Here is a 13,351-nt window from a genome sequence, read left to right as displayed (position 1 = left end):
TAAACTTGCTGATAAAAGACAGAACATTTGAGGGTTTCAAAAATATTAGGTATAATAATGTATCCAAAAATCTGGCAGTTTGGAGAGGCGATCGCCCTCCCCGTGGATCCACGCCTGAGCGACAAACGGGACGATGAGAATGGATGGCGAATTAATGAAAGAGAAGCTTAACTGAGAAAAGAAGCATCCGTCTCTTAGTCAAAAGTCGAACCCTGGTTTCTTAGAACGTTTCTCTTACAGTAAAAATGTGACAGACAAGGAAGGAATAATGCCAAAAGAAAGGGATGCGCAATGCTCGATTTCAAGGATAAAATGTTCTTCCTTCCTTGGAGCGTTCGAATCTAGTCAAAAGAACGCAGTAAACTGCCGCTACTACTTTGAAGTCACGTGCCTACAAACCCGGCATTTACAGAACCAGCCGACCTTGATGCATCTAGAATACGTATTACGAGGCCCGTCCGTCAATGTACCCTATAATTAACATTAAAAACTGAACGATAGTACGAAGGGTGTCTGGGAGATCCACTTGTGATTGGAGGCCGTGGTAAAGAGCAGTGTGTGCTCTTATTTGAGTTATCAAAGATAAGAAGATGTAGGTTCTATTCCCAACCGATTGTAGGGAGGCAAATAAAAGTATCTGGAGAGGGAGAGAGAGAGAGAGAGTGATGACAAGGGAACTGATTTATGTACATAAATATTTATGTATAAAGCTGAAATCACTCAAATTTTGTATTATCTTCGTGCATCATGGAATGCAGACTAAAAAAATTCAGTTCTTATATTTCCATATTTGACCATATATTAGGTTCTGGCTCATATTTTAGTTATTTTAACATATTATTTCTACATTTCAGAACATTTCTCACCATGTACTCCACATTCGCGCAATTACATGTCGCCGCGTGACAGAAAGAGTTGGGTGTATTTCTTGCGAATGACTGAAAAATTTGAAATGCACTCCTATTACTTCTTGCGATATTAAACACAGTTTTAGTCAATACAAAACCATCTTAAGAGGCAACAGAAGGCAATTCACGTGCGACCACTAACAAAATTTTGTTACTCACTGTCTTCGAAACAAAAAACGACGCCAAGGGTCAAGGGTTCGAATCCCGGTCGGGTATGGCTGTTTGTGAATGTCCATTTTCATCCATTTCATCATTTCATCACTCATCCCCATCTTCGCAAATTAGCCAAGAGGCACAAAACGCGAAGTAAAATAAACTAAATCAATCAATCAAGCAATCGAAACAAAAAATGAAAAAAAAAACACATTGTGTGTTACGTAGAAATTTTCAGCGAAAAATGCAGCGGTAGCTCAGTGGTTAGAGCAATGGCACGGTATGCCAGAGACCCGGGTTCGAGTCCTGATCGAGCCTGCATTTTTCGCTGAAAATGTCTACGGTACATCTCCTGTGTGCCTAAACTACAACATTTTGTGTTGTTTTGCAATTAATGTCAATGTAAGAGTACTGTATTTTAAGTAGCTTGTGTAGTGTCTTGTATTATTAAAAATGTATTTTTTTACAATTTTAAGTCCATATTTTGGTGAACCTAAATATGTATTTACATATTTAGCACATTTTTACTACATATAAATCCGTTCACTGGTGATGACGAAACCCCTTCATTCACTTGCGAGCATTGGATTCCAGGCAAGGGCGTCGGGAGTGGGTATCCCGACTGAAAATTGGTATAGTTTATTTCAAGTTATAAAAAGCAAAACGCTTATTATTTTTATTGTTAATAACATAAATAAAGGTAATTTAGTTAGCATTCGAACAGAACAACCAAAGTAAAAAACTGTACTGGAAAAAAATGTAATGTAAAATAGAGATTGTTTTCATCTTCTCTCATTTAGTCCAGAAATGGATCCACAGTTTCCAAAAATGTTATTTTTACTTGAGAGTTTTAACAACAAAATTTATGAATACAATTTCCCCTTAAAAAGTAACTGACACTCACTACTTAACTAAAGGCCGAGATGATATCGGATTGGATTGCAATTAAAAACATACACGGACGAGACAATTTGTTGAAAGACTCAAGCAAAGGGAAATTTTATTAATATGTCGTTAGGCCGTTAAATTCCTGGTCTGTCACATACGTACATGTTACCTATTTCAAGAGTCCTTTTGGGAAGTGGAGTCGGAAATACTGTTCTTTATATCAAAGCTCTCAAGAATCTGGAACAACAATGGCTTGATCAAAACTAAGACTTTCCACTGCTTATATACAACGAACAAAGTACAACTTATCTACAAACAATTACACACTCGATTATTATCTGCTTCAATCTAACGTTAACATAAACATGTATATCGGGGAAAGAAACTGATAAAAATGAAATTCACAATCACTTGTTAATTGTTCGTTGTTGTAGGTTCATGACCGTTACATTTCTGATATGGTTCAGTACTTCAAAATTCAATGTAGTGCAGTTCCCAATTCACTAAAGAAAATACATTTTCCTCAAAAGGCTGTACGCTCTAAAACATAGTTTCTCAATCTATGGGGCGCGACCCACTGCTGGGTCCTGAGGGGGCATTTAGTGGGTCGCGAAGTCAGGCTTGAAAATTTATTTACTGTGTCTTAAAAACCTATTACATTTAAATCATTAAGACAAATTGTGTTGTGCGTAGCCTAAACTCTACATTTCTGTTATTCGCCCACTACCATTGCTTTTCACCGGAATCTCGGTACAACATAACCGGTGTTTAGTTAGATGTTACTAGAGTAAATTAGTCTTTTAAATTAGGACTTTTCTAGAATGAAGTATGTGTAATTTGTTTAAGCAAGCGTGAAATAAGGTTTCTTAAAGTACTCGATGTTAGCAAAAATATGATTATAAACTCGGTGCACACCCCTACAAGTGATTCTGTAGGCGCCCATCCTTATGGGTCCCATGAAGTGTAATATCCTTCAAAGTGGATTGATAACCACTGCTCCAAAAGTATACGAGGAAAGTACACTTGTTTTACTCTTAATAATTCAACAGGCAATGAAGAACAGTCAAGAAGGGGAGAAAACAACAGTATGATCCAAAAGGCGCGCAACTCTCTGACCATAACCCTAGCTTACCCGAGGATAAGGGAAGGGGGGTTGAGCCAGCTCCTCTTGTTTTTCGATTTTTCAACCGTGAACATTAAAAAATAAATAAAAAGAAATTACATTGTTCATTCGGGTGTTTCGAATGCTTCTCTAGGTATTACATTTGCTAAAAAAAAAATGTAATGGACCGAAGAGGCAAAACGCACATGGTGGGCCTATCAGACCCCCTTACCCCGGGGTATTCCGACGTGACACTTATGCCAGTGAAGGTGTACAAGTGATTGGTAAAGAAGGAATTTTTTGTAATTATTATAATTACTATAACTGCAACTATATAAAGAAAAATGCATTGATGCAAAATTTAACATGACTTTTTAAGGTTTAATCTTCTATATATAAAAATGGATGTATGTGTGTATATTTGTTTTTTCCGGCATAACTCTCGAACGCCTGGAGCAATTTCAATCAAACTTGATACACGTATCACTTGCAATATGGAAAGAAATACTGCAGAGGCGAGCAACTCCTGGCCCCCCTAGGGGTGGAGATGGGAAGGGGACATAAAATAGCATTCTGTTGCGAGGCATTCTCGTGTAAGTTATGCTTCCTGCTACACAGCACGGCGAAGTTGGTTGGCTACACAGAAGGTGCGATATTGCTATCAATTTCAAGCAAACTTACAATCTGGAAAGAAATACTGTGGGGGTACACACTCCTGGCACCCCTAGGGGCGGGGGTGGGAAGGGGGTGACATGTAAAAATAATCGAAAACGACCGATATTAGTGTGGAATCCATAGTTTTCGGGGTCGCTAAGATGAATAGTGACACTACCAATGCCGCTCAACTCCAAGTTCATTTTACACTATAGTTAGAATTCATTATTTTCCTGTCTAATAGAAGATTGGGATAAATAAATACCCCGGCAATCAATCAGATAGTGAATTATAAAATATGGTGCGACACCCATGCAAAAATTGGTTCATGTTTTTTTTTATTAATGAAGGTAGTTTTATAATTATTATATAACTGCACTTTTGTAAACAACAAACAGTTTCTTGAATTTTAGTGATAAAAAAATGTGCGACTCTGAGGCCTGCCCTTTCAGGTTCTTATTACCATTTTAAAAACAACTCTTTTAAAACTAAAAATAATAAATACGCTGTACGCATGTATACAGCTGGAGTTGGGACACTTGTGATACACAAGCAAATGATGCAAAACTGTGCATTCATGGACTCCTAGTGGAAAATAAAATTCAACTTAAAAAAATAACTAGGCCTTACCTGAAATCCCTTGTCCTGGCGACAGCAGAGACAGCCCAACAGGAAGACAAATGCTGACGCGCAGAGGGCCACAGCCAAAATTGGTGTCAAAGTAGCCCATTTGGTAGATTCTGAAATAGAATTGAGGGCGTTATCAGAAAAATCGCAATCTCAAACACTTAAAGTATATGATTCGTAGTTCAATGGCTTATGCAGAATCTATGTCCTGATTGGCATCAATAAAATCTGGAATCTAGCTATTTTGAAACTAAGAAGCAGTCGATTTATTGCACAGAAAATGGGAATAAATAATTGGTTTAAACGTTCCACTTTTACCATCCACACACACAAATTATTTACCCACAATCCACACACCTTGATTTTAAAGATATTTTTCGACCCGTGACGGATGAGGATGAGTGATGATATGATGAAACTGGTGAAAGGGCACGGGCACTCACAAAGAACACCCATGCACAGGCCGGGTTTTGAACCTGGGACTCCTGCCGTCGTAGCGCGCTGTGCTAACGACTACGCCACGGAGGTCAACGATGAGGATGGATAAGTGAAAATTCGAGGAAATTGATAAAAAGCCAATCACAAAAAACACAGGCTGGACTCGAACCCGGATCACCGAGGCAAATTTACTTACATGGGGATGTAATCACAAAGGCTATTTTCAGACGTCAAACAATATAAGAACAATATTAATAAATTCTGACGTCGCTTTCCTTCCACTTTTGGCTAATCGCGGCAATGAGGATGAATGTTAATCATTAAAGGAGGCTCACAAAGGAACACTCATACCCAGGTAGGGACTGGAATACGAACTTTCGGTAGAGGCTGGAAATCGACCACTCAACGTGCTTGTCTACCGAGGCCGCCCGTTAGAAAGTTGCTGGCAAGGGTCTGGCGAGCAGGGTGCCTGAAGGGATTGATCAGGTTTTCCATGGAAAATGATGAATTTAATTTTTTTTTTAAATTACTATAAGATAGAAACGAAGAAACTGGAGTCACAGACACTGGTAAAAAAAAGGTAAAGTGTTCCCCTGTGCATAGCACCACGCCATGGAGGCGTATAGGGGGTGTGGGGGTAACGCCCCACACTTTCTTGATCCGGTCGTGAGTGGGGGTGATGTGATCAGCATCACGCCCCTGACCGCCTTTACCCCCCAGGGTTTCCCCCAGGTACCCATGTTATTCGACGCTGGGTGGGCGCCGGGGCCGCTTCCACCGTTAGAAAAGTTCCCGGATTTGAACCGGCCGGGGATCGAACCCGGGACCTTGAGCATGGTAGTCAGACGCGTTACCGACTGAGCCACCGCGGCCACAGACAGCAGACACTGAAATAAAATTCACGAGAAGAGCGAAATGCATAAATACAGGGTGATTATAAAGTTTCGATCCAGTTCTGTGAAAAACAATTAGAATCAAACCAATAATGAGAATGGAAAACCTAACACTTAGTAACACATAATCTATCAAAACTTCTACAGATAATGTAAACCCAACCTCAGAGTAACACATAATCCATCACAGGTTGCACCGAGCCTTATGCACGTCCACACAAAACCCCCAGCGAGGCACCGCTGCACGAAACACCTTTTCTAGCATTGTACAATACCTCTACCGGGTATCGAACACGGGATTCCTTGAGTACAAGGCGACTACGTTACCAGTATGATATCGGGGAGACCCTCACAGTCTACAGCGTTATTACAAACTCCATTCCTTAAAAACGCGGAGGGCGTAAGAGTGAAAAGACTGGAAACAAACCAAATCAAACATTCTCATCGTCGCGATTGACCAAGAGTTGCAGAAAATCGACGTACAGTAACAAAACTACAAATACATCTAATAAAAACAGCCGTAAGTGAATCCTTTGCATTAACAGGGTTGCTACAATTTTTTGATTATGAAAATCCCTGACATTTCCAGGTTTTCCAGTCCAAAAATGAAACTTTTCCATACACGTTTATCATCGTGATTTTTCCTTTTGAACTTTGTGTTTTTCAATTAAATATATAATCCGTTAATTATTATGAATATTCACTTTCACAACTTTTTTTTCACGTGAAAATTCGAAGAGTAAAATGTAAAATTACAATCGGCATCAAATGTATTGAATGCTACAATCACGTGTATCTAGCCTTCAGGCTAAGGTAACAGAGGTACATTATTTCAGAATAACAGATCTTCTCAAAATAAAAATAGAAAAAGTTCATAAACCATACACAATTTTTCAATTTCTGGCGGATGTATAATGTCGTACAAAATGCTGCTTTCTTGCTTACATTCATAAGTACACAGCATCTGGAGAAATTATTGTTGCATATAGGAATTCTATAGGCAATGCCAACAAGACTAAGATCTATAACCAACCTTTCCGATAATTATCATCATATTGTCAAGTACTTTAGTTATCAATCAGATATCCGGACAGCAAGTTTTACTTTCATATTCCTTCTAATATCTAGTATTTTAAAAGCGAAAAATGATTACAGAAGTTCGAAGGAACCAAAATTTTCCACAATTTTCTAAACTGAATCTTATTTGGGTGTGGAATCACAGGAACCGAATCCAGAAGTGGAAGTGAACAGCTTGTTCGTTATGCAAATTTTTCTCTTGCAGACTTCAAAATGCACGTGAATTCCAGATGATCTGCAAAATTCACTGTTTTCCAGACGCGTAGCAACCCTGATCAACTGTCATGTGTCTAGACCTAGGTCACAAATATTACCAGGCAAATTGTCCAATCAACTGATGCAAAATTTGCCTGGTAATATTTGTGCATCCGCCTGAATGCTTCCAAGACTGACGACATAAAAAGAAAATTTCGCATCAATAGACCCTATATTGTGGTAAAACGTGGGAATGTATCGACAGAAATTATGACTTATAGGAGAAATGACATGAACAGGAAACAACTGAGCTTCCTTATCCTGAAACAGTACTTTGAGAAAAAGTGAGGTAGTCAGGTGAGTAACCTTTCTCTCAATAACTTCAGGTTAATTTCCTGTATGATTCATTAAAAAAAAAAAGTAGCTGCAAGATATGTCATCCCGCATCAAATACTGAAGCCAGGCGTTAAAATTCCCACGGCCTCGGACAACCGACAGCTGCACCCCATTGAAGTGTTTGTCCATGTTTTAGACAACGGCTAGACATCTACTAACAGAGCAGCAATATCGACTTTCGAGGTTCGGGGGAAGAATAGATTTTAACGATCCATATCTGAGCTGGAAACATGCAGTTTAATTAGATTTCCGTGGCGAGAAGGCATCCATATTTTCAGAAGAATAGAAATAGTGTCATTCATAAAGTTCGTACACGAACGAGTCTAGCCTAACCAAAACCTTCGGGTCTCGCTTTATCCTTCCCAACAGTCTTTTTGGTCAAGCCCCGCCCTTCGACTCGTGACGTCACAAAACTGCAGTGTATTTATGCTGAGTCCTAACCTAACAACGAAAGCAGAGACCAAGGCGAGGCCTGACCAAGAAAGGTTTGAGAAGTGTGACGTCAGTCATGCCCAAAAACGTTAATCGGTGTCCAAAAAAGCGCAGTCTGTGATTGTGTCTGAAAATGGGGCTCTCAATCAGCAGTGGTACCATCCTTTCACTTAAACAATTACCCTCCTTCCTATATTTTTACCCCTTGCTGTAACAAGCAAGTGCTCAAATGGACGGGGACAGAGAAATTACCAAAAATTAAGGAAATAATCCAATTCGCATCAGGATATAATCACTATTTGAGTTCACGTTTACCATACACTACTGGGCAATGGGGTACATATATATTTCCTACTACAAGAGCTTATAGCGCGATTATTGCGTTGTTCACGCCTCTCGTAACATTATGTGTGTAAGTTGACATCAAAAACTTGTGCACAGGGATACCGAACCAGGTAGGAAAGTAAACTTGAAATTTCCCTACAATACCCAGACGTTCTATATCGAAGCTGAATTTCCACTTCATGTGGCAACACTGATCAGTGCCAGAGCGGGTGACGTCACAAGGTCATAGAGGCAAATTGGTTTCTGTGGCAACCAGTCAACACTTGTGGTTTCCCCACTCACATTCCACAATAGTGACAGATTCGACCTTAGCTGACTCGCGGACTGCACCAAGATAATCTAGCCACTTCGGCAGAAAGATCGGGCAATTACCTGTCTCCGTAAGCGCAAAATCTGCTTCCGTTTACATGTCAATGAGTGTTCCTCTCACGGGACTGAATAAGTGATTCCACTTCGGCATTAAGAATGATGCCCTGTGCGTGACGAATTAGTTTCAAGAGAAAGAGGTGTGGGAGGAGGTCAAAAGAGTACGCTTCTAAAATTAACGTTGTGCAATCAACCACAAAAATGCAATTTGCTCACATTCATTCATGTTTGTATCACATAAAAAGGGGACGTCAGTGTTTGATCTTTGTGCTTGTGGTATGTAGTTCTGTCCACTACTACAAAAATAAAACACAAATAAGATGTTTAGCCCCCCCCCCCCCCGAAAGACTTCCTAAGTACTAAAATTAATGAGAAAATAAAACAATGAAAATCCTATTGTTTAATCGAGGGTTATTTATATACGCCAAACTTATTGGAATCATACGACTTTGAATGACATTAGCAAAGAAGATTTATTATTACTACTACTTTTAATAATATGCATAAAATATTACCAGGAACTTTATTTATTTATTTCGTCTTCTTTTACATGGCGAAGTTAAGGCTGTGGAGCCTTTTCTTCCACTTGACCATGTTTACAAAAAAATTGAATATGAGATAATTAAAATATTGAAAAAAAAGGAAGAAAAAATATATAAAAAATTACAGAGAAATAAAAAATACAAAGAGAAATTACATATAAGAAAGGTAATCTAACCTATAGATACGGACACACACTCACACACACACATACATATCTTTGCCCTTACACACGTACACGCAAATACATAACACTACACTTACTTAAGCACAGTCCAATATTACACATACTTAAAACACAGTCCAAAACGGTATACTTTGACGATAATTCATCTTAACTATTACTCTAATTCATTTTAGTGCCTTACGTCCTTCTATCATTCTCTGCACCCGCCATATTAATAGGGAAATCAAACATTTAATTTTCATTGTATAATATGTGTAACTTTAACAATTTTTTGAACGTCACAATTGAGGAAGAGACATGAATTTCAGGTGGCAACTTGTTCCAAAGGCCTGCTGAGGTAACAGTAAAAGAATTTGCATAAAAGTTTGATTTGTGGAGTGGAATGGACAGCAGAGACCTTTCGCGCGATCTGGTGTTGTGGCTGTGAAAGTCGGAAAGATGTTGAAATCGGTTATAGAGATATTGCGGGTCTTTTATTTGGAGGATTTTGTACAGTAAAATTAACTTATGAAAATTACGTTTATCGCTTAATTTAAGCCACTCGACCTTCGCAAAGTACGATGTCAAATGGTCTGAATATTTTAGGTCGAAAACGAAACGAATGCAGGCATTTTGAATTCGCTGCAGTCGTTTAGCTTGCTCGTGATTGACATCCAAGAAAGCAATGTCGCAATAGTCAACAATGGGAAATACAAGAGACTGGACCAGTTTAATTTTTATGCGTTCAGGGAGGAAGTTTTTGAGCCGATAGAGTGAATGCAATGCACCGAAAGCTCTTCTAGATACAGAGTTAACTTGCTCTGCCCAGGTGAGATGTTGGTTGAGTATCACACCCAGATTCTTAACAGTAGTGGAGAAGGGCAGATGAATATCATTTATGTTGAGTCTAGGGAGGCTAGATTTATCTATTTTGCTCAAAATTCTAGGGGAACCTACAAGAACACACTGGGTTTTAGTCGGGTTTAGATGTAAGCCATGGTGTGCAGACCAAGTACTTATTTGTTTAAGGTCATTGTTCACAATTTCTATTGCATGCAGTATTTCTTGCGGGGGGAAAGAGAAATATAACTGAAAATCGTCGGCATAGATATGGTATTTACAGCCGTTAAGCACCGTCGGGAGGTCGTTTATATACAGAGCAAATAAGAGGGGGCCGAGTACGGTGCCTTGAGGGACACCACATGGAATGTTTTTCCACGACGATTTTCCATATAGGTCAACGACACATTGTCGACGTTCTTGTAGATAGGAGCAGAACCAATTAACCGCGGAGTCGGAAAAATTGAAAATCGATGATAATTTAGCGAGTAGAATTTCATGATCAATTGTCTGAAAAGCTTTTGTAAAGTCTAGAAGTACCAGAATCGTAAGTTGTTTATTGTCCATGGCTAGCCTCATGTCATCGGTTACGTTGACAAGAGCCGTGCAAGTGCTGTGGTTACTTCGAAAGCCAGACTGAAGAGGATCTATTAAATTATTTCGCGTTAGAAACTCCCGGGTTTGATCGCTAACGAGATGCTCTAGGGCTTTAGACAAGGCTGGGAGGATGCTGATTGGTCGGTAATCGTTGACGTTTATTATGTTGTTTGTTTTAGGTATAGGGCGTACCAGGGCGAGTTTCCAAGACGAGGGAAATGCGCCGGTAATTAAAGAAAAATTAAAACTATGAGTGATATTAGCAAGTACGTGGTAGAGAATTTTTTTAATCATGAGGATAGAAATTTCATCTACTCCTATGGCCGAACTTTACTTTTCGGTAACCGGATCTAACATCCTTTTTTTGACATTCAATAAATATTCAATTATTTTATCTATTTGGCATTAATAGTGGCCGCGGTGGCTCAGTCGGTAACGCGTCTGACTACCATGCTAAAGGTCTCGGGTTCGATCCCCGGCCGGTTCAAATCCGGGAACTTTTCTAACGTTGGAAGCGGCCCCGGCGCCCACCCAGCGTCGAATAACATGGGTACCTGGGGGGTAAAGACGGTCAGGGGGGCGTGATGCTGATCACATCACCCCCACTCACAACCGGATCAAGAAAGCGTTACCCCCACACCCCCTATACGCCTTCATGGCGTGGTGCTAAGCACAGGGGAGCACTTTACTTTATTATTATTTGGCATTAATTTCCTTGGCAGTGCATTCTTTTTACAAATTTTGCATTCCCTGACATTCGCTACGAGACTCGGCGGCAAGCGGCCCACGCCAGCCTTTCCCAGGGAACGGGGTCCGCAACAGTCGATAGTCTGTGCTATTAAAATTACAGTTCTCACATTGTGTACTAACCTTGACTACAGAAGGTGTTGACAATGATGTCCCTCCGCTACAACACATTCCTGGCAATTGAAATTGGCATTTACACGTGCAAGTTCGTCTACTGTAATTCTCCCGATTTCTCGTACAATACTGTATTTTAACTCACGGATGGTATGCGGATTGTCCTTGTATACTTTATTTTTTAGATTTTCCCATAAATAAAAATTGCAGGCTGACAAATCGGGAGACCTAGAGGGTTTTTGAAACACTAGTTTCTTGTGAGAGGCGGCGGATAGATTTCCGAGGAGACTGTTCTAACCTTTGTCCTATCTCATCGAGTTTCTCCTCAGTAAGTACACGTGGGTTTTTCTTTCCACTTTTATTCAGAACTGACCCTGTTACTCTAAACGTTTTTACGAGATTAATATAGTGGTCGTATGTGGAACGGGAACACCACGAAATTTCATTGCAAAACGTCGTCACACTTCTCCACAATTCCTCTTTCCGAAGTAACACTCGACAAGAAAAATCCTTTGTTGTAATGTAAACTTTTGTGGTGTCATATTAAGCCACAATCTTCAACACAACGGACACGACACAACAAAACTTCTGAGGGAGGATTATACTGGCGTCAGTCTGCAACGTCAACAAAAAAGGGAAAGAGAGCGAAGGCAGGGAGAGCGAAAAAAAACAACAACAAAAAAACACTGTAGCGTGCGATTGTCGCGGATCCCGTTCACCGGAAAAGACAATCGCTAACGCCGGGCCGCTTGCCGCAGTGTCTCGTAGAGAATGTCAGGGAATGCTCTGTATATGTAACGTAGATAATGAATAGGTGCTGTTATATCACTATCCTTGTACCGACTTTAACCTATTCATTTAATAAAAAATATTAATTTGAATATATTAATACCATTTTAATTAATTTAAAGTATCATTATTTTTAATTTAAACATTGTTATTATTATTATTATTAGGAGACACTTGATTCGGACCCCCTCCGAAATATATTTATAGATATCGACTGAACACAAATTACCATTTCATGGGAGGATTCGATCATTGAAACCTCACTGTTATTCATGCACTGGATTGGACCTTTCACCGACAGAACACAAGTTGTTTCCTCCCATTAAAAAAAACCGGTATGATATTTCAAATTAATTCTAGAGTAGTTATTTTCAACCTTTATGATACTGTGGCCCGGAAAATGCTTATTTTTAAGTCGATGTCCCAATTCCAAGAATTTACTCAATCTTTCTAATTTTTTAACTTTTTATATATACATACTTTAATTAAAGTGAACCCCTTAAATTAAATATACATAAATAAATTAAGACCTAATCCTAAAGCGAAGTGCGTAGGTCCAATATGTCTACGCTTTTTGGCAACATACAATTAAGTTCAAATTAGTTGTCAACCACCAGATATAATTACATTTTCTAGTATCCTCAGGTCAATATCATTAAAATAATTTTCTAAGTCTGATTGTCACTGGTATGTTGCATTTTGAACACTGAAATATTCCAATTATTTGGGAATCGATGATTATATAGAAAACTGATAACTACATAATTAATGTAGTAATGCAGTTGACTGGAGAAAAACTGTTTCAGGATAACCTCTTGCAGCTTGCAAGGACATATTTAGGATGGGTACGGACCCCCTCAAAAAAGACCAAGTACTAAAATTAAATAATCAAAATATAATTGTTTAGCATTATACCTATAAATTAGAAATCAGCATTATATAATCGATGGTCATTTATTTCCGCTGAACTTATTGGAAGCCAATCAATTTGGTTCATACGGCTTTGTTCCAAAGATGTATGCACTACTTATGATAATATGCATAAAATATTAATCAGGAAATTTATGGTTCATCAATTGGATCT

At 39.0% G+C, this 13,351-nt stretch overlaps 1 protein-coding gene across 4 annotated transcripts in view; it reads right to left on the bottom strand.

Moving 5' to 3' along the window:
• The window catches only part of LOC145989888 (uncharacterized), a 174,979-nt gene that overhangs the window by 157,669 nt on the left and 3,959 nt on the right, over positions 1-13,351 (bottom strand). For all 4 annotated transcript variants that reach the window (XM_083125368.1, XM_083125365.1, XM_083125366.1 and 1 more), the window contains exon 2: positions 4,336-4,445. In XM_083125368.1, the coding sequence (XP_082981494.1) occupies positions 4,336-4,445 (110 nt within the window). The remainder of the gene's footprint in view (positions 1-4,335; positions 4,446-13,351) is intronic.

This window comes from Lepisma saccharinum, chromosome 7, assembly GCF_977018435.1.
Source record: "Lepisma saccharinum chromosome 7, izLepSacc3.1, whole genome shotgun sequence".
NCBI classification, from domain to species: Eukaryota; Metazoa; Arthropoda; class Insecta; order Zygentoma; family Lepismatidae; genus Lepisma; species Lepisma saccharinum.
This window is presented reverse-complemented; position numbering and strand designations above follow the sequence as displayed.